Source organism: Pseudorasbora parva, chromosome 2 (assembly GCF_024679245.1).
Source record: "Pseudorasbora parva isolate DD20220531a chromosome 2, ASM2467924v1, whole genome shotgun sequence".
NCBI classification, from domain to species: Eukaryota; Metazoa; Chordata; class Actinopteri; order Cypriniformes; family Gobionidae; genus Pseudorasbora; species Pseudorasbora parva.
Window position 1 is genome coordinate 794,763 of NC_090173.1, and position 25,458 is coordinate 820,220.

A 25,458-nucleotide genomic window follows, 5' to 3' on the forward strand; every position below is an offset into this window, starting at 1 on the left:
CCTAGTTTGGTGCAACAGGCCCCAGGTCAGAGACTACTTCTTGTTGTGAAAAGCTGTTTCTATTATTAAAGTGTGTTGTATTATCTGCCTGTCCTTCTGTCCATGAACCATCAAACTGCAACACTCTCTCACAGACACACTCACCTCCAACTCGACCCACTAAAATAACTACATTTGAAATAAAATTGAACAGGAACTATATTAAATAAAAGTCCTTATGAAACACATGAATCAACACTGGGTAACTACGATGACGTTACTCACATGATCAGCTCGCTAATGCTAATGCTTGCTAAAGGGCCAGTCCAGTCAGCTAACGCTAACGAGCACAACAGATGATCATGATTTACACACACACACACACACACTGATGTGTGAGTGTGTGTGTATCTGTCATTGAGTGTTTATGTGTGTCTGTGAGAGTGTGTGCGTGTGTGTACTTGTTTATATTACATCGACCAAATGTCCCCACAATGTAAAATAAAGCTGAGATCAATTATGAGATAAATGATTTGTTTTTGAAAATGTAAAAATGCCCAATGTTTGCTGTGATGGCTAGGTTTAGGGGCTGTGTTTGCGTGTGTGTGTGTGTGAGTGTGTGTGTGTGTGAAGAGAAACACTAGAATAATGGGAGAAAATACAGGTTTTATTCATCACTCGTCCAAACACCAACTTCAACCGTCACCTACTCTATTATTATGATTTGTGAGTATTTTAATTACATTATCAAAAGGAATTTACAGAATCATCCAGAATCTCTCACACACACACGCACGCACACACGCACGCACACACGCACACACACCATCAGGATTAAAAACTGAGCAAAAGTAATACAGGTGTTAATATCACTCTTGATGGTTAAATAGTAAAGTCAGAATGTGTCTATGAAAACACGTCAGCGGGAAATGAGTCGCTGGGATCCAGTCCGTGATCCAGTCCGTGATCCAGGCCGTGATCCAGTCCGTGATCCAGGCCGTGATCCAGGCCGTGATCCAGGCCGTGTTTTTCACATGTTCTTCTTATCGGGATTTTCAGGAGGAAAATACGGAGGCGGCTGATCCTGATGAACAACAGGAAATACATGAGGAATAGTTTGAAATGATTCAATGAATCACCTGTAGAAGTGTGAGAATATGTGTTTGTGAGTGTGTTTATGTGTGTGTGTGTGTGTGTGTGTGTGTGTGTCTCACCATGGGCATGTAGACGCTGTGAGGGTTGCTGGGATTGTAAAATGCACTGCTGGCCGCTTCTGCTGCTTTGGCATTTCCTGGAGCGACTGTGAACGACAGAAAGAGATCAGGTCATGTGACTAAAGACCCTAATATACTGTGTGTGTGTGTGTGTGTGTGTGTGTACCTGGAGGAGGACACCAGTCCTGTGGTGGTCCGGGATATGGAGGAGGCGGAGCCATGTACATGGGAGCGCTGGGATACACACCTGTTCAATAACACAGATCGTCAGCACAGAGAGCAGCTCAGAACACACACACACACACACACACACACACACACACACACACACACACCAGTACCTGCAGCAGTGGGGGGGTATGGGTAGGTGTTGTACGCGGCCTGAGGCATGCTGGGATACGGGTACGGCTGAGGCATGGCTGGACTGGCGTATCCATTCATCCCTGCGGCCAATCCGAAAGCTCCGTTCTGAGCCGGAGGAGCTCGAGAAGCTGCCCGACAAACACACACACACACATTAACACACTTTAATCACAGGATCTTCACACACACACACACACACACACACACACACACTTTAATCACAGGATCTTCACACACACATCCTCAGAGGTGAAAGCTCACCGTTAGTGGCCAGCTTGAAGAGGTGCTGTCCCAGCTCGATGGCACCGCCGCTGGGGAAAGACATCTTAAAGTTGGCCTGACCTTCCCAGCCACCTGAGACACACACACACACACACACGTTAGCGTGAGCCGAACTCGGCATCATAACCACAGGTGCATGCTGGGTAAAGCGCTCTACCTCCCGCCTCAGCTTTGATCAGACCCTGGATGTAGTTCGCGGCAAACACCGGCTGCTCGATGCTGCAGTTCTTCATCAGGTAATAGGGGAACATGAAGGAGCAGAACTTATCTTTCATCACACTGCTCACGAACACCACCTGGAACACACACACACACACACACGTCTGATTAACATGTGCAGGCGGGTTAGTTAAACTGTGTTAGGGTGAGTTATATACTAGTTAACCTGTGTTAGGGTGAGTTATAGACTAGTTAACCTGTGTTAAGTTGGGTTATAGACTAGTTAACCTGTGCTAGGATGAGTTATAGACTAGTTAACCTGTGTTAGGATGAGTCATAGACTAGTTAACCTGTGTTTGGGTGAGTTATAGACTAGTTAACCTGTGTTGGGTGAGTTATAGACTAGTTAACCTGTGTTGGGTGAGTTATAGACTAGTTAACCTGTGTTGGGGTGGGTTATAGACTAGTTAACATGTGTCAGGGTGGGTTATAGACTAGTTAACCTGTGTCGGGTGGGTTATAGACTAGTTAACCTGTGTTGGGGTGAGTTATAGACTAGTTAACCTGTGTTTGGGTGAGTTATAGACTAGTTAACATGTGTCGGGGTGGGTTATATACTAGTTAACCTGTGTTAGGGTGAGTTATAGACTAGTTAACCTGTGTTTGGGTGGGTTATAGACTAGTTAACCTGTGTCGGGTGGGCTATAGACTAGTTAACCTGTGTTTGGGTGAGTTATAGACTAGTAAACCTGTGTTTTTGGTGAGTTACAGGTGAGTTACAGACTAGTTAACCTGTGTTTGGCTGGGTTATAAACTAGTTAACCTGTGCTTGGGTAAGTTACAGACTAGTTAACCTGTGTTTGGGTAAGTTACAGACTAGTTAACCTGCGTTTAGGTGAGTTATAGACGAGTTAACCTGTTGTTGGGTGGGTTATAGACTAGTTAACCTGTGTTTGGGTAAGTTACAGACTAGTTAACCTGTGTCTGGGTAAGTTATAGTCTAGTTAACCTGTGTTTGGGTGAGTTACCAGCTAATTAACCTGTGTTTGGGTAAGTAACAGGATAGTTAACCTAGTTAACCTATGCGTTTAGTTGGGTTATGGATTAGTTTGGAAGTGTTTAGGTGGGTTGCGGATTAGTTCGGATGTGTTTGGGTTATGGATTGTGTTAGGATGTGTTTGGGTGGGTTATGGATTAGTTAGGATGTTTTTAGGTGGGTTATGGATTGAGTTAGGATGTGTTTGGGTGGGTTACGGATTGAGTCAGGATGTGTTTGGGTGGGTTAGGGATTAGTTAGGATGTTTTTAGGTGGGTTATGGATTGAGTTAGGATGTGTTTGGGTGGGTTACGGATTGAGTCAGGATGTGTTTGGGTGGGTTACGGATTGAGTCAGGATGTGTTTGGGTGGGTTAGGGATTGAGTTAGGATGTGTTCGGGTCGGTTACGGATTGAGTTAGGATGTGTTCAGGTGGGTTACGGATTGAGTTAGGATGTGTTTAGGTGGGTTACGGATTGAGTTAGGATGTGTTTAGGTGGGTTACGGATTGAGTTAGGATGTGTTTAGGTGGGTTATGGAATGAGTTAGGATGTGTTTGGGTGGGTTACGGATTGAGTCAGGATGTGTTTGGGTGGGTTAGGGATTAGTTAGGATGTTTTTAGGTGGGTTATGGATTGAGTTAGGATGTGTTTAGGTGGGTTACGGATTGAGTTAGGATGTGTTTAGGTGGGTTACGGATTGAGTTAGGATGTGTTTAGGTGGGTTACGGATTGAGTTAGGATGTGTTTAGGTGGGTTACGGATTGAGTTAGGATGTGTTTAGGTGGGTTACGGATTGAGTTAGGATGTGTTTGGGTGGGTTACGGATTGAGTTAGGATGTGTTTGGGTGGGTTACGGATTGAGTTAGGATGTGTTTGGGTGGGTTACGGATTGAGTTAGGATGTGTTTAGGTGGGTTACGGATTGAGTTAGGATGTGTTTGGGTGGGTTACGGATTGAGTTAGGATGTGTTTGGGTGGGTTACGGATTGAGTTAGGATGTGTTTGGGTGGGTTACGGATTGAGTTAGGATGTGTTTAGGTGGGTTACGGATTGAGTTAGGATGTGTTTGGGTGGGTTACGGATTGAGTTAGGATGTGTTTAGGTGGGGATACGGATTGAGTTAGGATGTGTTTAGGTGGGTTATGGATTGGGTGGGTTATGGATTAGTTAGGATGTGTTTAGGTGGGTTATGGATTGAGTTAGGATGTGTTTGGGTGGGTTACGGATTGAGTTAGGATGTGTTTAGGTGGGTTACGGATTGAGTTAGGATGTGTTTAGGTGGGTTACGGATTGAGTTAGGATGTGTTTAGGTGGGTTACGGATTGAGTTAGGATGTGTTTAGGTGGGTTACGGATTGAGTTAGGATGTGTTTAGGTGGGGATACGGATTGAGTTAGGATGTGTTTAGGTGGGTTATGGATTGGGTGGGTTATGGATTAGTTAGGATGTGTTTAGGTGGGTTATGGATTGGGTGGGTTATGGATTGAGTTAGGATGTGTTTGGGTGGGTTATGGATTGAGTTAGGATGTGTTTAGGTGGGTTATGGATTGGGTGGGTTATGGATTGAGTTAGGATGTGTTTGGGTGGGTTATGGATTGAGTTAGGATGTGTTTGGGTGGGTTACGGATTGAGTTAGGATGTGTTTAGGTGGGTTATGGATTGAGTTAGGATGCGTTTAGGTGGGTTACGGATTGAGTTAGGATGTGTTTAGGTGGGTTATGGATTGAGTTAGGATGTGTTTGGGTGGGTTATGGATTGAGTTAGGATGTGTTTGGGTGGGTTACGGATTGAGTTAGGATGTGTTTGGGTGGGTTACGGATTGAGTCAGGATGTGTTTGGGTGGGTTAGGGATTAGTTAGGATGTTTTTAGGTGGGTTATGGATTGAGTTAGGATGTGTTTAGGTGGGTTATGGATTGGGTGGGTTATGGATTAGTTAGGATGTGTTTAGGTGGGTTATGGATTGAGTTAGGATGTGTTTAGGTGGGTTATGGATTGAGTTAGGATGTGTTTAGGTGGGTTATGGATTGGGTGGGTTATGGATTAGTTAGGATGTGTTTGGGTGGGTTATGGATTGAGTTAGGATGTGTTTAGGTGGGGATACGGATTGAGTTAGGATGTGTTTAGGTGGGTTATGGATTGAGTTAGGATGTGTTTGGGTGGGTTATGGATTGAGTTAGGATGTGTTTGGGTGGGTTATGGATTGAGTTAGGATGTGTTTAGGTGGGTTACGGATTGAGTTAGGATGTGTTTAGGTGGGTTACGGATTGAGTTAGGATGTGTTTAGGTGGGGATACGGATTGAGTTAGGATGTGTTTAGGTGGGTTATGGATTGGGTGGGTTATGGATTAGTTAGGATGTGTTTAGGTGGGTTATGGATTGAGTTAGGATGTGTTTGGGTGGGTTACGGATTGAGTTAGGATGTGTTTAGGTGGGTTATGGATTAAGTTAGGATGCGTTTAGGTGGGTTACGGATTGAGTTAGGATGTGTTTAGGTGGGTTACGGATTGAGTTAGGATGTGTTTAGGTGGGTTACGGATTGAGTTAGGATGTGTTTGGGTGGGTTATGGATTGAGTTAGGATGTGTTTGGGTGGGTTATGGATTGAGTTAGGATGTGTTTGGGTGGGTTATGGATTGAGTTAGGATGTGTTTGGGTGGGTTACGGATTGAGTTAGGATGTGTTTGGGTGGGTTACGGATTGAGTTAGGATGTGTTTGGGTGGGTTACGGATTGAGTCAGGATGTGTTTGGGTGGGTTAGGGATTAGTTAGGATGTTTTTAGGTGGGTTATGGATTGAGTTAGGATGTGTTTAGGTGGGTTATGGATTGGGTGGGTTATGGATTAGTTAGGATGTGTTTAGGTGGGTTATGGATTGAGTTAGGATGTGTTTGGGTGGGTTACGGATTGAGTTAGGATGTGTTTAGGTGGGTTATGGATTGAGTTAGGATGTGTTTAGGTGGGTTATGGATTGAGTTAGGATGCGTTTAGGTGGGTTACGGATTGAGTTAGGATGTGTTTAGGTGGGTTACGGATTGGGTGGGTTATGGATTAGTTAGGATGTGTTTAGGTGGGTTATGGATTGAGTTAGGATGTGTTTGGGTGGGTTACGGATTGAGTTAGGATGTGTTTAGGTGGGTTATGGATTGAGTTAGGATGTGTTTAGGTGGGTTACGGATTGAGTTAGGATGCGTTTAGGTGGGTTACGGATTGAGTTAGGATGTGTTTAGGTGGGTTATGGATTGAGTTAGGATGTGTTTGGGTGGGTTAAGGATTGAGTTAGGATGTGTTTGGGTGGGTTACGGATTGAGTTAGGATGTGTTTGGGTGGGTTACGGATTGAGTCAGGATGTGTTTGGGTGGGTTAGGGATTAGTTAGGATGTTTTTAGGTGGGTTATGGATTGAGTTAGGATGTGTTTAGGTGGGTTATGGATTGAGTCAGGATGTGTTTGGGTGGGTTACGGATTGAGTTAGGATGTGTTTAGGTGGGTTACGGATTGAGTTAGGATGTGTTTGGGTGGGTGACGGATTGAGTTAGGATGTGTTTGGGTGGGTGACGGATTGAGTTAGGATGTGTTTGGGTGGGTGACGGATTGAGTTAGGATGTGTTTAGGTGGGTTACGGATTGAGTCAGGATGTGTTTGGGTGGGTTATGGATTGAGTTAGGATGTGTTTAGGTGGGTTATGGATTGAGTTAGGATGTGTTTGGGTGGGTTATGGATTAGTTAGGATGTGTTTAGGTGGGTTATGGATTGAGTTAGGATGTGTTTGGGTGGGTTACGGATTGAGTTAGGATGTGTTTAGGTGGGTTACGGATTGAGTCAGGATGTGTTTGGGTGGGTTACGGATTGAGTTAGGATGTGTTTGGGTGGGTTACGGATTGAGTTAGGATGTGTTTGGGTGGGTTACGGATTGAGTTAGGATGTGTTTAGGTGGGTTATGGATTGAGTTAGGATGTGTTTGGGTGGGTTACGGATTGAGTTAGGATGTGTTTAGGTGGGTTATGGATTAGTTAGGATGTGTTTAGGTGGGTTATGGATTGAGTTAGGATGTGTTTGGGTGGGTTATGGATTGAGTTAGGATGTGTTTAGGTGGGTTACGGATTGAGTCAGGATGTGTTTGGGTGGGTTATGGATTGAGTTAGGATGTGTTTAGGTGGGTTATGGATTGAGTTAGGATGTGTTTGGGTGGGTTATGGATTAGTTAGGATGTGTTTAGGTGGGTTATGGATTGAGTTAGGATGTGTTTGGGTGGGTTACGGATTGAGTTAGGATGTGTTTAGGTGGGTTACGGATTGAGTCAGGATGTGTTTGGGTGGGTTACGGATTGAGTTAGGATGTGTTTGGGTGGGTTACGGATTGAGTTAGGATGTGTTTGGGTGGGTTACGGATTGAGTTAGGATGTGTTTGGGTGGGTTACGGATTGAGTTAGGATGTGTTTAGGTGGGTTATGGATTGAGTTAGGATGTGTTTGGGTGGGTTACGGATTGAGTTAGGATGTGTTTAGGTGGGTTATGGATTAGTTAGGATGTGTTTAGGTGGGTTACGGATTGAGTTAGGATGTGTTTAGGTGGGTTACGGATTGAGTTAGGATGTGTTTAGGTGGGTTATGGATTGAGTTAGGATGTGTTTAGGTGGGTTATGGATTGAGTTAGGATGTGTTTGGGTGGGTTACGGATTGAGTTAGGATGTGTTTGGGTGGGTTACGGATTGAGTTAGGATGTGTTTAGGTGGGTTATGGATTGAGTTAGGATGTGTTTGGGTGGGTTACGGATTGAGTTAGGATGTGTTTAGGTGGGTTACGGATTGAGTTAGGATGTGTTTAGGTGGGTTATGGATTGAGTTAGGATGTGTTTGGGTGGGTTATGGATTGAGTTAGGATGTGTTTAGGTGGGTTATGGATTAGTTAGGATGTGTTTAGGTGGGTTACGGATTGAGTTAGGATGTGTTTAGGTGGGTTACGGATTGAGTTAGGATGTGTTTAGGTGGGTTATGGATTAGTTAGGATGTGTTTAGGTGGGTTATGGATTGAGTTAGGATGTGTTTGGGTGGGTTACGGATTGAGTTAGGATGTGTTTAGGTGGGTTATGGATTGAGTTAGGATGCGTTTAGGTGGGTTACGGATTGAGTTAGGATGTGTTTAGGTGGGTTATGGATTGAGTTAGGATGCGTTTAGGTGGGTTACGGATTGAGTTAGGATGTGTTTAGGTGGGTTACGGATTGAGTTAGGATGTGTTTGGGTGGGTTATGGATTGAGTTAGGATGTGTTTAGGTGGGTTACGGATTGAGTTAGGATGTGTTTAGGTGGGTTATGGATTGAGTTAGGATGTGTTTGGGTGGGTTATGGATTGAGTCAGGATGTGTTTGGGTGGGTTATGGATTGAGTTAGGATGTGTTTGGGTGGGTTACGGATTGAGTTAGGATGTGTTTGGGTGGGTTAGGGATTAGTTAGGATGTTTTTAGGTGGGTTATGGATTGAGTTAGGATGTTTTTAGGTGGGTTACGGATTGAGTTAGGATGTGTTTAGGTGGGTTACGGATTAGTTAGGATGTGTTTGGGTGGGTTACGGATTGAGTTAGGATGTGTTTAGGTGGGTTACGGATTGAGTTAGGATGTTTTTAGGTGGGTTACGGATTGAGTTAGGATGTGTTTGGGTGGGTTACGGATTGAGTTAGGATGTTTTTAGGTGGGTTACGGATTGAGTTAGGATGTTTTTAGGTGGGTTACGGATTGAGTTAGGATGTGTTTGGGTGGGTTATGGATTGAGTTAGGATGTGTTTAGGTGGGTTACGGATTGAGTTAGGATGTGTTTAGGTGGGTTACGGATTGAGTTAGGATGTGTTTAGGTGGGTTATAGTTACCCTGTACTGGGTGAGGTAGACAGAGCCCTTCTTGGTCCCCTTAAAAAGGTCGTTCTTGGGTGTGATGTCACTGAAGGACAGTTCAACATTCTTGCATTCTCGTAGGATGCTGAAAGACCAGGATGAAAACAGGAAGTGAGGTCACAATGGGAACTCGAGCACACAGAAAGGCCAAGGTTTCTCAACAGATATGAGCAAACCCTATTACTACAGATCCTGCAGAAATCACCGCCACATTAGCTGTGATGATCTTAAACCACTCTGACACCTTAAACTGTGACATTAGTCAACTTTAAACACACTAAATCATATATGACCATGCCATTACACAGCTCAGATGCCAAACACACTGCTAATAGTCAAACTAATGAAGGTCTCATACGATCTGTGTGTTATGAAAGCGCGTCAGTCAGATTAGGGTCCAAACAAAAAGACAATACGAGATAAATCCTCAGCGAGTGTGTTATATCAGCAGACATGGTGTGTGTGTTATATCAGCTGTGTTTCTGTGATTGTTTTGAAATGTATTGTTGGGATCATATGAGTGTGTTGTTGTGTGTGTTGTGATCATGTGTTGTTGTTGTAATGATATGAGTGTGCTGTTGTGTTGATGTGTGTGTTACTGTGATCATGTGTGTGTTGTTTTGATTATATGAGTGTGTGTGTTACTGTGATCATGTGTTGTTGTATGAGTGCGTGGTTGTGATGATATGTTGTGTGTGTTATTGTAATCATATGTTGTTGTTGATATGATAGAAGTGTGTTATTGTTGTTGTTTGTGTGTGTGTGTCCCGTACCTCTCCCCGGCCTGGATCAGCACTCCTCCGTTGGGGTGATGGCATGTGTGTGTGTGTTATTGTGATCATATGTTGTTGTAATGATATGAGTGTGTTGTTGTGACGGTGTGTGTGTGTGTGTCCCGTACCTCTCTCCGGCCTGGATCAGCACTCCTCCGTTGGGGTGATGGTGTGTGTGTGTTATTGTGATCATATGTTGTTGTTGTAATGGTATGAGTGTGTTGTTGTGACGGTGTGTGTGTGTGTGTGTGTGTGTGTGTGTGTGTGTGTGTGTCGTACCTCTCTCCGGCCTGGATCAGCACTCCTCCGTTGGGGTGATGGCGTGTGTGTGTGTGTGTTATTGTGATCATATGTTGTTGTAATGATATGAGTGTGTTGTTGTGACGGTGTGTGTGTGTGTGTCCCGTACCTCTCTCCGGCCTGGATCAGCACTCCTCCGTTGGGGTGATGGTTTTGGTTTAGTGTCATGTTCTCCCGCTGATCAGGACTCCACTGGAGCAGAAGTTATCGATGGTCTGTGATATAGAAGTGTGTTATTAATGCGCGATCGCTGACGATCCCTTCGGTAAACAGTTGCGCACTTTATTTCCGGCACCACGTGACTCCTCTCCGCTGATCACGTGGCCTGTGCTGCTGTGACGCGTCAGGCCTGGAACATTAAATCGCCAGACCGCACATTAGTCGACCAAACTCAGCCATCAAAGGCACTTTTATTGTGTTTGGACGTTAAACCTTTTATTATATTTTGACGCGATATTAGCCTATAATATATTTTATCTGGTGCTTTTTAGTCCTAGTTGTGCGTTTTTTCGTGTATTTTTCGTCCACGGGTCATATTGTGATTTATCCATAACTGAATAGTTATAATTAGATCCCATATAATATTATTTTATGCAGCTATGAATCAAAAATAAAGTACACAACAGCTTATAACCCATACATTTTATTCAAGATACAAATGCGTGTAACATACTCAAGATAAACAACTGGAAATAAACATGAAAAAACTATAAACATTATAATATATATTCAAAATATGTAGATCATAAGATTGTATTTTATATTACACATATAAGATTTTACATGTAATATTGTTTAGAGGATCTATTTGATTATATTATTATTGTATAATACTGTAGATGCGAAACTGAGCTGCTCTGTGTATTCTGACAGCTTTCTATCAGAACCAGCATTAACTTCTGGAGCAGTTTGAGCTCCAGTAGCTCGTCTGTTTGATCGGACCCCACGGGCCAGCCTTCGCTCCCCACGGTCATCAATGAGCCTTGGCCGCCCATGACCCTGTGGCCGGTTCTCCACTGGTCCTTCCTTGGAGCACTTTTGATAGATACTGACCACTGCAGACCGGGAACAGCCCACAAGAGCTGCAGTTTTGGAGATGCTCTGACCCAGTCGTCTAGCCGTCACAATCTGTAATGTGAGTATTAGTGACCGGTCCACTGATTGAGAGGGAGAGCAGGACGAGGTGTTCTTTGGTTGACCACTGTAATAAAGTGTGTGTGTGGTTAAGGACGAACACGAGCGGTCGGCAGGCTTTCTCAATAACTAAACAAGAAAGGTGCACAAATCAAAACTCAGTTTCTCTGTGTGCTCGATTTCCTAATGCAGTTCCTCTCTGCAGTGTGTGTGTGTGTGTGTGTGTGTGTGTGTGTGTGTGTGTGTGTGTGTGTGTCGCCAGCTTCTCTCTCTCGTCCTCATCTCCTGCATGGCTTATAACCGATCTCTCCACATTTATTATAGAAATTGGCAAACAAATGAATAAACAAAACTGGAATAAATCTGAAAAATGCCCATACATAAATGAAGGACTAATACTAGAGCACAAATTCAACATGTTCACACACACACACACACACACACACACACACACACACACACACACACACACACACACCTGGGACATATTTTTCGATTTTGGCAAATACAATCTGACAAACAACATTATTATGCTTACACCATTGGCATATTATTTCGCTTATTTTAAGCAAAAATTCTCTTAATTGTGAGTTATTTTTTCCCAAAACAAGACAATAATTTGTTCTTGTCTAGTAAATGTTTCTTAATGTAGGAATTTTTAGATATTTTGACTAGAAACACGACAAAAATACTAAGTAAGAAAAGCATTTTTTGCAGTGAACACACAACATCACACACGCATGCATACACACAGACGTACACACACACACACACACACACACACATGGACACAGACGTACACACACACACACACACACACACACAGAGAAATAGAGGGAAAACAGCACATTTTTCATGAGCCAATTAATGGCCTAGTTAAGTAATCGTGCAGTAAATAGGTTTTAAAAAACTACACAATATCCACAACAACACAGCATACATGTATTGGAAAGTAAATAAAAACAGTAATATATATAGTTTTCCCATGTAAAGCAATTATATTGCGTTATGCAATCGCTCATGGGGTCTGTCTGACCCTAAGGGACTCAAGCGTGAACCCTAATTGAGGGACGATTAAGGGCTGGGTTAAAGCACTGGACCGGGTCTGGTGCTGCCTCTTTAGCGAGGGCAGAATAATTAGGAACAGAACTGCCTCAGCTCTATTTGGTCTTGGGTCTCGGGCAGGTCACAACTGCTGCGGTTTTGTCAGTTTGAGGACTCACCTGCCCATGACCCAAGTGGAAGCCCAGATACCGGACCTCCACACTTCTACAGGTCAGCCCGGGTACGGCAGTGGCGTCCTAAACGCTGACTGTTCTTTGGATAAAGGCGGTAAGGGGATCTGCCTATATCCCTTTGCTAAATCCAGCGTTGAATAACAAGCGAGTCGTGTCCAGACGATCGGCAACTCATCAACTCTCGGCGTTGGCTTTGCATCGTTTCAACATGGCAATAATCCACGCAGAACTGGACTGAGCCCAATGGGGCGATTTGTTCGCCGTAAGTTGCAACCCTTGTCTGAGGAGGACGAGAACCTGTTATTTGAGGAAATACTGTGTATATTAAGAGTATATTGTGTATGCTGCAGCTACTTCAGGTCCATGGAATGAAGACACGCAACGCTCGCCTTCACAATTCATTCACACAGAGGCATAAAACATGCAGGATTCATATTTAAATAGCATTTATGCCGAGTTTGAAGTTATCATCATCTACAGTGCAGAATATTATCCAAAGCTTCAGAGAATCTGCTAGTGATGGGCAGACCGAGGCTTCGTGAAGCGCTGAGACAGCTGAAGCAAATGTGCCGAAGCTTTGAAACAACACCCGACACCTGTCTCCATGACCCCATCTAGTGGACACTGGCGTGTATTGATCTGAAATAAGCTTGACAGGGATCTATGTTAAAAAAGAAAACATTTTTAATATCTGTCTGACAACTACTTGGTTTTGTAACCTGTAGTCTCCTTATTGTGAATAACTTTTTTTTATTGTCATGAAAAATGAAGATTAATAAAATAAATACAGCCACAATGTATCACAGTTGTCACATAACATTTTTATCCGAAATATGAATTGCTCTGCTGTTGAAGGACTTAGTCGACTTCTTTTTTTTACATATCATTTCTCCATCCTTTGAAAAAAATCCTCTCACAAGGGACACTTGTTGCTGGCAAGTATAAGTTACATAATTATTCAGATGACATATCTCCATAAAGTTAGATGAAGACTGAAACTGCTCACCAACGCTCTAAAGAGTGTCCAAACAACACTTTGTGACTTTATCTGAATTATATTTCAAACAATGCATACCTTGCTTAGACGGCCCTGCAGTGTCAGTAGCAGGCCTAGGTACAGGGGGAATATTACCATCCTCGTCACTCCCAAAAATGGCGGGATGAGTGTGTCAGGGCTGTAAGAAGAGACAGGAGGATCCAGCAGTGAAAGGATAACAAGTTTATTGTTCAGGGGACGACAGAGCGTCAACAATAAACAAGATAGGAGGCTGGAACTCTAAACTACATTCGAAAGGCCCGTACCTGACACTGCTAATGAATTATGTGCGTACTCAATCCATGAGATGAGTTGGCTCCAGGAGGAAAGGATTCTTGGAGGCCAAACATCGTAACCCTCTCTCAAGGTCCTGGTTGGCCCGCTCAGTCTGGCCATTGCTCTGAGGATGAAACCCCGAAGACAAGCTAACCGCCGCCCCTAATAATTTACAAAACTCTCGCCAAAATTTGGACACGAATTGGGGTCCCCTGTCGGAGACCACGTCTGTCGGAAGGCCATGTAAACGCAAGACGTGAACAACGACAGTTACCGCTGTCTCCTTGGCAGAAGGTAATTTGGCCAAGGAAATAAAATGTACTATCTTCGAGAATTGGTCCATGACGGTTAAAACAACCATCTTGCTCTGGGAGGGCGGTAATTAAATATAGAGCGATGTGGGACCAAGGTCTCGAAGGGACGGACAGTGGTTGAAGGAGCCCATCTGGAGGGCGGTTAGATGTTTTCCCCATGGCACAGACTGAACAGACCAAAACAAAATCTCGGATGTCACGAGCCATACCGGGCCACCAGAATCATTGCTTACCCAAAAAATGTAGTCTATTAACCCCTGTGTAGAAGCTAAATCTAATACTTAAAGCTACTGAGATGTTTTGGTCCCGGAGAAACTAGGTTGACTCACTTGGCGTTACGCTGTTTATAGTTCATCCATAAACACAAGAAAAGCCATTCTTTTGTTGCATCACATCACCGCTTTATTGGTCCCGCCAACTCCAAACACCGTGAATAAATGTCTCGTTGAGTACTCAGTCCATTTAATACAGAAAAGTGTCCTTAAACGTTCCCCGCTATTGCGGTCAAAACCTTCTTGCCCTTCCGGGTCAAAACACCTGCCTCCATCATGAAGGAAGCATACCTATATACACAGCAATCGTGTACCAACAGCGCCACTCTGTGGTCAACACAAGAACATCATATTTTGGCTCCTACACCCTGGATGACAAGCGACATTGGAGCAGTGACCCCATCGAACCACGTCGGACCCAACTCCCTCCGGAACGAATAATCGGTTCGGTGGTCCACCGGGTGGAGGCGTTACCCCCTCTAAGGCCATCTTGACCTTCGATTTGACCTCCCATATGAGTGTGGAGACTAAGTCTCTAAGGTAAAATGCACCCGGGAGTAGACAGGCGTTCGGAGCGGTCAAAAACGCACGACAAAAGCATCGGGTTTCCTAGAACCCGAGCGGTACGAAAGAGAAAAGTCAAAACGTCCGAAAAAAAGGGACCACCGAGCCTGCCTGGAGTTGAGTCTAAAAAATGATTGTGGACTGGATATTTTTTTTACCTCGCTCTTATCACATTATTGAGCATGTCAAAGATTAGTAACAACTTTAGATTTGATGCATTGTTAGTTTTTGTACAGGATCAGTTTTTGTTTTTCCCTCATTTACTGTTCGTGGCTATTTTTGCCCCATTGACTTCCATTATAACCACAATTTTTGATTGTAAAGCCATAATGCTACATAATCATGCACAATCACTTTTTATATTGAAAATCAGTTATTTTGTGTGTAAGTTTTTTTTTCCAAATCAGTTTTGAATCAGTTTTTGAAAATCATTTATGAACTTGGCATTTAAAGAGTGATAGTAGTGATAAGAGTGACAATTAAACAATGACAGCAGCTCAACAATAAACATGGACTCAAGTAGGCCTATGCAAGCTTGCAACAGAACACATTTTATATTATTTTACATTTGATTATTTTATTTATTTCTAAAGAGCTCTTTAGTAGCCTATATTGGTGCACTTTAAAGGGATGGCTCACCCAAAAATAAAAATGCTGTCATCATTTACTCTCCCTCATGATGTCCCAAACCTGTGTGAGTTTCTCTGTTCTGCTGAACACAAAAGAAGATATGTTGAAGAAATGTTGTAACCAGGCTGCTTTGGGGGACCATTGCCTTCCATGGTAGGAATTCAACATAACAGAAATGCATACAGGTTTGGAACAACTTGAGGGTAAGGAAAATGACAGATTTTTAGTTTTTTGGTGCACTCTCTCTTTAAGCAGTCATTTTGAACCAGTAACCACTTTACTGACAAAAATGTTCTGAAATTCAAAAATTAAATATAATTTAATTTTCTATATTAATTTACTATTATGACTATATTAGTATGCAATTATTTGTCCCATTTTTATCTAAATATTTTTTAAATGTCAAACTTTATATGACAGGATTATTTATTATTAATATAGCCTATAGCTAAATTATAAATTAATAACATTAATTAGGCTATAATCTATTAATTAACCGGTCTAATGTCTAGAAAAATAAGTCTGCCAAGCTTTGATAATGTATGGAATATTATATTAATATATTATCCATTAAATGGCCTACCTAGAAGCACGGATGTGTCCGTCATCACTGCTGCTTTCAGTCTGAGACACTGAAAAGCTTCTCTGCAAAGGGGACAGACCCACTGATGCCTTTTTTTTCTATTCAGCCCTATATCTGGAAATCCTCTTGCGTTTAAACGGTGGACGCGAGCTCGACATGTTTTTAAAAAAACGCGCAAGTTTACAGCGCATTTTCTTGAGACTCCGTCGCTATGGCAGCAGCAAAGCCGCTTAAACCCAATCTTGTGCATCTAATCGCGTCCCGGTTTGATACGGCGGGACGGGTCATTTTGCTTGTAAAAACGGGACCATATATAGCAGCACGAAGGAGTTTGCTAAAATATTGGTGGGGACAATTTTGCCGTCTTAAAATGTTGATTGGGACCAGGGGCGGAGCGGGGGGGGGTGGCTAATGGGGCTTAAGCCCCGAATGTTTTGTCAAAAGCCCCGAATCTTTTAGTAAAAAAATAAAAAAAAATAATAATAATTGTTTCATTTCCTCTCAGTCTTTCAGACTGGAGCGGCAAAAAATGAAACAAAAGCTCCTTTACCATGTGTGTGGCGGTCGGCAATGCGTCGCACACAAAATCCCCAGCTTGTTTGCCAATGCCAACTGCCAATAAAAACTAACGAGGAGGAATATACATCTTCTTCTTCGTCGTTGTCATCAGGGATTGGCGGGCTTTTGTATTTCACCGGCGTCGTAGTGAACTATAGTTAACATGGACACTACACATTTTCTAAAAGGAACACTAAACCTCACCGGCCAGAGAGAGATTCTGCGTCAGACGAGCGTGTTACAGGTTTGTGAATCCGCTGTTGTAACACTTGAGTTATATGACTGTATTGCTGGCTAGCTAGAGTTAACGCTAGGTGTTACTTATTAAGGCGAGACACGACAGGTTAAAACAAAGTCAATTTTGAGATTTTGGGCCAGTTTACTCCCTTAACATGTAAGCTTTCATGTCAAAATAAAAAAGGCAACATTACACATTTAAGGGTGTTATTTCATTATATTTTGTCACCTTGCGCCTTTAGATTTCTACCTGAAATCATCCAAAGTTACTCTAACGCGAGCTCCCGTGCCGTCTCCATTCACAGAAGCATGTCATGCCTGGTATCATTATAAAGCTCTCAGTCTCACACACAGCGCTGTCTAATCCAAATACGGGCATTTCCTTTGAAGAACTAACCAACCGTGAAAGTTTGCAGCCGAAAACAACATCTGATTGGTCATGGATTCTGATGTGGCAAATCTGTCAGCTAAGCACAAAGTAAACCAAACTGCACTCTAAAGATTAGTAATGATGTTTACACCAAATTCCAATCTCACCTATGCAGGCTAACTTAAACATAGTCAGATAATGGTTGCCTTTTTTATTTGCCAGGGGTGAAAATGAGTCACCCTAAACATGTTTGGTGTTTTGGATTCACTACAGCTGGAGAACAGTTCAATACCAAACAGGTTGTAGGCTCTACTGGGTGAATTTTTTTTTTTTTCCCAGATAGTATAATTTTAGGCATTCTATTATCTCAAACAGCCTGAAAAATAGTGCATTTAGCTGATGTAAATGGAAAAAAATCTCCCCGGACCCCCCTAGGTTTGGGCTAAGCCCAGAATGTTTACATCGTCTGGCTCCGCCCCTGATTGGGACTAGTACCTAGCGTCCCCCCCCCCTAAACCTAAATGCCTCTTTTGAGCTATTAGCAGCTGACGGCTTGAGTGCTTATGTCGAACAATTAGCGGTACAGTCTTTGTTAGCTGTGACTTTAATGACTCTACACACACTGCTTCAGACCTTCACTTCTGAGTCTCTCGTGTATTAATGCACCCTTGGGTTCCCGGAAGGAAGGAGGCATCTAATATTTGACACGCTAAACGGGGAGATACACCTCGGCCCGACCGAGAGAACCAGGACTTTGGCTGGTGCAATCTTCTTTAACATCATCAGCTCCTCCAGTAGTTGTTAACTTCCTCAGATCTGTACGCATTTAAAAATCATTTAAAATTAATTGAATTTACAAGCCTAAACCCAATAACTGTGCTCTTGTAACCCGGCTGTGAGTGAAGGTGAAGTGTGTTAGAGTCATGATGAGGCTGATTCAGAAAAACAAACTAGGTGTCTTTAAAAGGCTTTATTCTTGCTATAATGTCCCTCTGCCATACAGACATAATCTGCAGTACAAGATGAGAGAAGAAAGGGAAGTCACAGTCACATATTTATAGGCCACCCAGCATCCTCAGAGGATGGGTGAGGGCTTCTTGTTAATCAGAGAAAAATCTCCTTACATGGTATTAGTTAAGATAAAACACTCCGGTTACTGACGTAACCTCAGGCTTATCAAGCATTGTGTGAGATATATATGCTTGTTCCTGTTATCTTAAGGACGAAGGTTACGTCAGTAACTGGAGCATTCCTCTTTGATACGGTTCACTCGTATTACATGAGAGATTTTCTCTCTCTCGCTGTGGGGAGCGACTGCAAAACGCTGTGCAGCCGGAGCCCAGGAGCACTCAGTGACGAGGGCAGGCTTCTAGAGTCAAGGACTCAGAATATCCAAAAGAAAACAGAAAAACCCAGACGTCGATGTTGTAGATCCTGATAAAGATGGGCAGTGAAGACTAGCCGGTCGCTGCACAGATATCAGCCATGGATATTCCTCTAGACCAGACCCAAGAGGAGGCCATTCCTCTGGTGGAGTGAGCCCTCACTTTAATGGGGCACTGTAAGTCCAGAGACTTGTAGGTTAGCGCTATCGCATCCACTAACCAAAAAGGGCCAATCTCTGCTTTGTATCTGGCAGCCCTTTAGAACGGCCTCTGAAGCACACAAACAGCTGCTCTGGTTACCTGATTAGGCTAGAGTTCTCAATGCACACCCTAAAGGGCCAGTACTAAGCAGAGTGGGGTCTGTTCACCCTCAGCAGGCAGGAAGAGTCCACTGAGTCAGCCTGAAAGTCACAGACTCACTTGACCGATGTCAGAGCCAGCAGGAGACTGGACTTTAGTGACAGAGGCCGAAGGTCAGTTGTCTGAGCGGCTCAAACCGAGGGCATCTGAGTGCTCTCAAGGCAATGGACAGGTCCCAGGAAGGGACTGAGTTGGGACGAGGCGTATTTAGCCTTCTGGCCCCTTTGAGAAATCTGACCACCAGGTCGTGTTTCCCAAATGACTGGCCAGCTATAGGTGTGTGCGACACTGCAATAGCTACCATGTATACTTTCACCATCCAACAGCTCCTGAAGAAAAGAGAAAATGGACTCGATCTCACAGGATATGGGGTCTATAAGCCAGGCTGCGCACCAGCCGGAAAATATGGCCCACTTTTGTCTATAGAGGCGCCTGGTAGAAGGTGCCCTGGATCAGAGATCGTGTTCATGGCTGGCAAGTGACAGCACAGCTACAATCACGGTCAGAAATGTTGCATCCGATGTCGCTGTTCTTTTAGAAGAAATGCTCTTCTGTGCTTTGGCTGAGTCAGCTGTGAGCTTGTGGGTGCGGCACCAGTAAATTCACAGATGTGAACCAATCAGGCTTCAGTATTCAGAGAAAACGCCGTTTCCCCATAGCGAGAGAGAGAAAACTCTTACACAATGACAGTGAAACGTATCGAAAGGGAACACTCCTTACATGGTATTTAGTCAAGATAAAACACTTCTTACATGGTTATGCAAGACAACTAGTAGTAATCATGCAAAATAAAAAAGAAGCTAAAAACAGGAATGAGCAGACATGATATGAAAATCACTAAATCAGCTTTTACACACAGTCTGAGTCTGTCTGTTACTGTATTTAATATTATATTTAAAGCAGTTTACATATGAAGCACAAGAAAATGACAATTCAACACTGTAGGCAAATATCCATAAAACCCATAAAATGAAAATAAATCTGGCCTGTTAATCTCGCTCCAGCTCAGCAGTATTTTCTTGTAATATTGTAGGCATCTCTATTTCCTCTGGCCGCTGCGAGTCCTTCCTCCCTGTAAAATAAAGCCATTGACTGACCTCTGACCTCTGGTGTGTGTTTTTATCATGACTGCAGATTGATCCAGATCAGATGAGTGTGAATGATCAGATTGTGTGCGGCTCAAACTCACCAGCTCTTCTTGCACAGATGATCTGAAGAAGAATCACAGTAGGAGCAGCAAACACTGCCATCTCAACAATACTCACAATCACTGCAGGAAACATGAGAGGAAGAGGAGAAACTGAAGTCAAGGGGATTCAACTATGAACATTCACAGACTGACTGATAGTTTCAGTGATATAAAGCTGTCAGAATAAATCAACGTGTCGTACCTCTGATTAATAATGCAGCAGTCACACTGACTTCAGTTTCTCCTGGATCTGTGGATCATGTGTGTTAGTTCAGCTCAAACATAACGCAGCACATCATCATCATCATCATCATCATCATCATCATCATCATCATCATCATCATCATCATCATCACCATCATCATCATCATCACATTATAGTTGATCTTCACAGAAATGAGGAATAGGTACTGGTCTCTGTTACCCCTTTTCCACCAGAATGAAGCGGTGCTAGTTCAGAGCCAGTGCTAGTGTCAGTTCTAAGTTGGTTCGACTTGAGAGCCTTTAAGAACTGGTTTGGCTTTCCACAGGCTAGAGAGCCACCACAGAGCTATAGGTCTTACGGCACTGTATACGGCTCATCTTTCCCGCTAGCGGTGTAGCAATGCTAGAAAGGCAGCGGTAAATACACACACTCCAGGCTTGTTCCAGAAGCATCGGCGCTGCGCTACGCAGACCGATCCACGTATGATATCAAAATACCGCATGAGCGATTCAAAAGCATAAGGAGCCGTTTACTCTCGCTGTACTTTGATGTAATACGGCGATCGGTCTGCACAGCGCGCGGGCTGTGATCTCTGCTCTCATCACATTATAGCTGATCTTCACAGAAATGATGAATATGAGCTGGACTCTGTGTGAACTTCCTCTGTTCCACGAGTCTGTCATCTATTATTTACTTTTTACTTCATCCATTGCTACTCCTGCAACGCTCACTACTTCTGGGTTACGGTGCTACTTTCTGCTTAGCTACTGTTCGGACGCTCTTGCTTACTGCTCCGCGCTTTGCTCTATCGCTTCTATATTTTATCTCATAATTTTAACTTCAGCAAATCAACACAGTGCTCTAACAACAAAGCTTGACTTCAACGATAAAACTAGAAACTCTGTTGACTGGATTACTACAAAAAAGTGGAATATTTCATCCGACCAGCCTCTCGCTGCCATCAGCTTACATTCCGGAAGGGAAAACACAGCTGCCTACTATCGAAAGGATAAGAAAATGCCTCCTCTAGCTAAGGAATCTTCTTGCTGCACAAACTGCCACAGACTTTTATAAAGGATTGCAGTTCTTGAAACAAAGTTATTTGCGGAACCACCAAACCGGACGAATCACACAGCAGAGCTTCATCACGAACGCCCTCTGCACACAGCCGGTGAGTCCCGTAAGTTTAGTGCTACTCAACAGATAGAGAAACAAGAAACTGATCAACACACTAATCAATGATAATGAATGTGGGTGATGAATCCCCAAACGTAATGAATGTGATCGAACACAGATTGCATCAGCCCACAGCTAACACTAATGCTAACAGGCGCTCAAGGTCGAGCAGACAGAGGCCCTCAGAGCACAGCCGAGCCAAGGACTCTGATAGTGGGTGACTCTACAGTCAGAAACATTAGCAGCAGAGATACAACTACATGCTGCCTTCCACAAGCAACCATTTCTGATGTACACAGGGAAATTCAGAACATCCTGATAAAACATAAGACTGCCAATCGACTAATCATTCATGTGGGGAAGAACGATATTCAGAGAGAGCAGTCAGAACTCATGAAGTCGGACTTCAATGAACTTTTTGAAACACTTAGCAAACTGAAAGTTCAGCCGTTCATCAGTGGACCACTGCCAGCAAGAGGAACAAATAGATTCTCACGGTTGCTTGGGCTTAATACATGGCTGCAAAAAACCTGTAACATGAATGGAGTGAACTTCATTGATAACTTCAATCTCTTCTGGAGTCAGAGACAACTGTTTACATCAAATGGCCTCCATCCCAACAAACTTGGTGCAAGAGTGTTAAAGGACAATATTTATTTTTCCCTTCATCATCCTTCAGCTGTGTGTTTTAACCCACTCAACCTGATACAGAGTATGGATGACCACAGGACTTCATTTCAGCTCCTGAATGGACACTCGGTTGACACACCCCAAAAGGACAATGATAACACCATGCAGCCACAACAATTGCTCATGGACACACTCCCAGCTGAGCCCTGCCTACAGAGCTCACCACAGACAGACTATGATGGATAAGAACTGCTCCAAGATTCAGCACCCAAAGATGACTTTCTTGAAAATGGACAGGGAAGCCAGGACAACATACTTCAGCTTCCGATAACACCAGAGCAACAGCCCCTCTCACCGGACATGTCATTCCTCTCTCCAGCATCCCTGCATCTGGGCTTCTCAGAGAAAATGGAGGAACTGATATTTGTTGGAACTAGACTATCACACTCAATTGCTGCGAGCCCCCAGATATCAACCAAAAAGCGTCGAACCCCACAACCACCAAAGCCTGTGGGCCCAGCTCCCCCTCCTCCTGTGAGATTTCTTCGGTCACAACGCCAGGGCAAACACCCTCCTCCATCTGTTGTAGGTGAACCAAAAACAACTGATTCCAGCTCTCAGTGATGTGTTTTGGGTCCCCGCTATGATAACAGTAACTTTATCAAATGTTTACAGAACAAGTGGGAACCCAGTGTGCCTGCCTCTTTCTCTTTCTCTATCTCTGTTCTGTTACGTGAAAGAAAGTCTAAGGCCTTGTCAGGCCGTTTAACAAACCAATATAATCTGCTGCCTGTTACCTGTCAAACTGAGACTAATGTGGGTGAAAAAATCAATACAGTTAAGTTAGCACTTTTAAACATCCTTTAAACTGCCCACTTCTTTTTTCAAAAGTGTGTTTAACTGTTTGGAAGCAGATCTCCTAGAAGTGGTGAACTCCTCACTTCTCTATGGGACTTTTCCAACCGCCCTTAAAGCTGCAATAGTTAAGCCTCTTCTGAAAAAGAGAAATCTGGATAACTCCATACTGAGCAACTACAGACCTATCTCAAATCTCCCCTTCATAGGCAAAATCATTGAAAAAGTTGTTTTCAATCAACTAAACAAATTCTTAAACTCAAACGAATTCTCTGACAATTTTCAATCTGGTTTCCGACCGCATCACAGCACAGAGACAGCGCTCATAAAGATTATAAATGATATTCGCTTGAATACTGATACAGGCAAAACATCAATTCTGGTTCTACTCGACCTCAGTGCTGCATTCGACACTGTTGACCACAACATACTTCTAGACAGGCTGGAAAACTGGGTCGGGCTTTCTGGGATGGTCCTCAAATGGTTCAGATCATACTTAGAAGGGAGAGGTTATTATGTGAGTATAGGTGACCATAAGTCTGAGTGGACATCCATGACATGCGGAGTCCCACAAGGGTCCATTCTAGCACCACTCCTGTTTAACCTGTATATGCTGCCACTGAGCCAAATAATGAAAAAGAACAATATTGCTTACCACAGCTATGCTGACGACACCCAGCTCTACTTAGCACTGTCACCTAATGACTACAGCCCCATTGACTCCCTGTGCAAATGCATTGATGAAGTTAACAACTGGATGTGCCAAAACTATCTTCAGTTAAACAAAGACAAAACTGAAATCACTACATTTGGAAACAAAGATGAAATTCTCAAGGTGAACGCATATCTTGAGGCTAAAGGCCTGATAACAAAAAATCAAGTCAGACTTGAGTTTCAGTAGTCATGTCAAAGCAATAACTAAATCAGCATACTATCATCTGAAAAATATTGCAAGGATTAGATGTTTTGTCTCTAGGCAAGACTTAAAGAAACTTGTTCATGCTTTCATCACCAGTAGGGTGGACTATTGTAATGGCCTTCTCACCGGCCTTCCCAAAAAGACCATTAGACAGCTGCAGCTCATACAGAACGCTGCTGCCAGGATTCTGAGCAGAACCAGAAAATATGACCATATCACACCAGTCCTCAGGTCTTTACACTGGCTTCCAGTTACATCTAGGATCGATTTTAAAGTACTATTACTTGTTTATAAATCACTCAATGACCTAGGACCTCAATACATCGCAGATATGCTGATTAAATACAAACCCAACAGATCACTCAGATCAGCAGGATCAAGTCAGTTAGAAATACCAAGAGTTCACTCAAAGCAAGGAGAGTCTGCTTTTAGCTATTATGCCAGCCTTAGTTGGAACCGGCTTCCTGAACAGATCAGATGTGCTCCAACAGTAGCCACATTCAAATCCAGACTCAAAACACATCTGTTCAGCTGTGCATTTACTGAATGAGCTCTGAGCACTGTATGTCCGACTGACTACACCTTATCTATGCATCATTTTTTAAATTATTTTTATAACTGTTTTAGTTTACCTGTTCTTTTCTTTGGTTATCATCATTTTATTATTTTTAATTCTCTTTACATTGTATTCTTTTTCTTATGCATTTTTTTAGCCCTATTTTAATTCCTTTCTATGTAAAGCACTTTGAATTGCCATTGTGTATGAAATGTGCTATATAAATAAACTTGCCTTGCCTATTATCATCTTATTTCAATCTCAAGGTGTCAGGAGGAAATCAGAAATAAATCAGTTTGATGCTTTATTCATTCACAGATATTCATGTTAAGTTCAGTTCTAGCACACACTCATGTCTAAGTTTGATAAACACTGAAATGTGGAATATCTGTGTACTGACGGCATCTGAAACACACAGCGTTTGAGGAAAATTAGGTTTAATACTGAATTGAGGGAATTATGGGCTGATGTTATTGTGTTGGGATCAAACCGCTGAAGTGAGAGACGGTGTGTGTGACGGTGATCATGTGATCATGTACCTTGTGTAGGAGCTGCTGATGTAGTTGGGCTTGATTTCTTCTGAGAGTTTGAGCTGCTGACTGGAATCAGTGTTGATGAATCGACTGCACGAGATGAATGTTCAGACGCATCATCTGTAGGACATTAACATCATATTTTACAGTAGTAATAGTTGTTTCTCACCTGAATACTTGACAGTGTATGTGACTGAGGTCTTGAGTTGTTTTCTCTGAGTAACTTCACATCTCCACTCTCTGTTGTGATCTTCATTCAGGAGTGTTGTAGTCAGAGTGATGTTACAGAGATCTGGAGCTGATATCTGATATCTGGAGTCTGTCTGAAGATCAACACCAGCCTGATTCACCCACAGTAGCTTAATATCCTGAGAACGGACCCAATCATCACAGGGGTATCTATAATGATAATAATCTGAACTGGCAGGAGAGAGTCACAGAGCGGCCTGGAC

At 43.1% G+C, this 25,458-nt stretch overlaps 1 protein-coding gene, 1 long non-coding RNA gene and 1 pseudogene across 2 annotated transcripts; all 3 read right to left on the reverse strand.

Annotated features, from left to right (window-relative positions):
- Window positions 1–625: 625 nt before the first annotated feature.
- On the reverse strand, window positions 626–10,307 carry LOC137049752 (WW domain-binding protein 2-like). The gene is made up of 8 exons (XM_067428387.1): window positions 10,096–10,307; window positions 8,890–8,998; window positions 1,996–2,134; window positions 1,818–1,910; window positions 1,535–1,684; window positions 1,360–1,440; window positions 1,194–1,279; window positions 626–1,063 (listed from the first exon to the last, which is right to left on the reverse strand). The coding sequence occupies exons 1-8, from the start codon at window positions 10,152–10,154 to the stop codon at window positions 1,010–1,012; spliced, it is 771 nt and encodes a 256-aa protein (XP_067284488.1). The 5' UTR covers window positions 10,155–10,307; the 3' UTR covers window positions 626–1,009.
- Window positions 10,308–19,880: 9,573 nt separating this feature from the next.
- On the reverse strand, window positions 19,881–20,499 carry LOC137049757 (uncharacterized). Its single transcript, XR_010899705.1, has 3 exons — window positions 20,335–20,499; window positions 20,133–20,213; window positions 19,881–20,015 (listed from the first exon to the last, which is right to left on the reverse strand). It is a non-coding gene; the product is annotated as an uncharacterized lncRNA (long non-coding RNA).
- Window positions 20,500–25,004: 4,505 nt separating this feature from the next.
- LOC137089723 (uncharacterized) overlaps window positions 25,005–25,458 on the reverse strand; it is a 7,273-nt pseudogene continuing 6,819 nt past the window's right edge.

Bases quoted from the DNA above. Each gene is read 5' to 3' on its own strand.
- LOC137049752 (XM_067428387.1), bottom strand. From the start codon at position 10,154: ATGACACTAAACCAAAACCATCACCCCAACGGAGGAGTGCTGATCCAG. The intron at 8,999-10,095 runs GTACGGGACACA...CTGGTCTTTCAG, and splicing joins CTGATCCAGGCCGGAGAGAG to CATCCTACGAGAATGCAAGA. The intron at 1,685-1,817 runs GTGAGCTTTCAC...TTTGTCGGGCAG, and splicing joins CTTCAAGCTGGCCACTAACG to CTTCTCGAGCTCCTCCGGCT.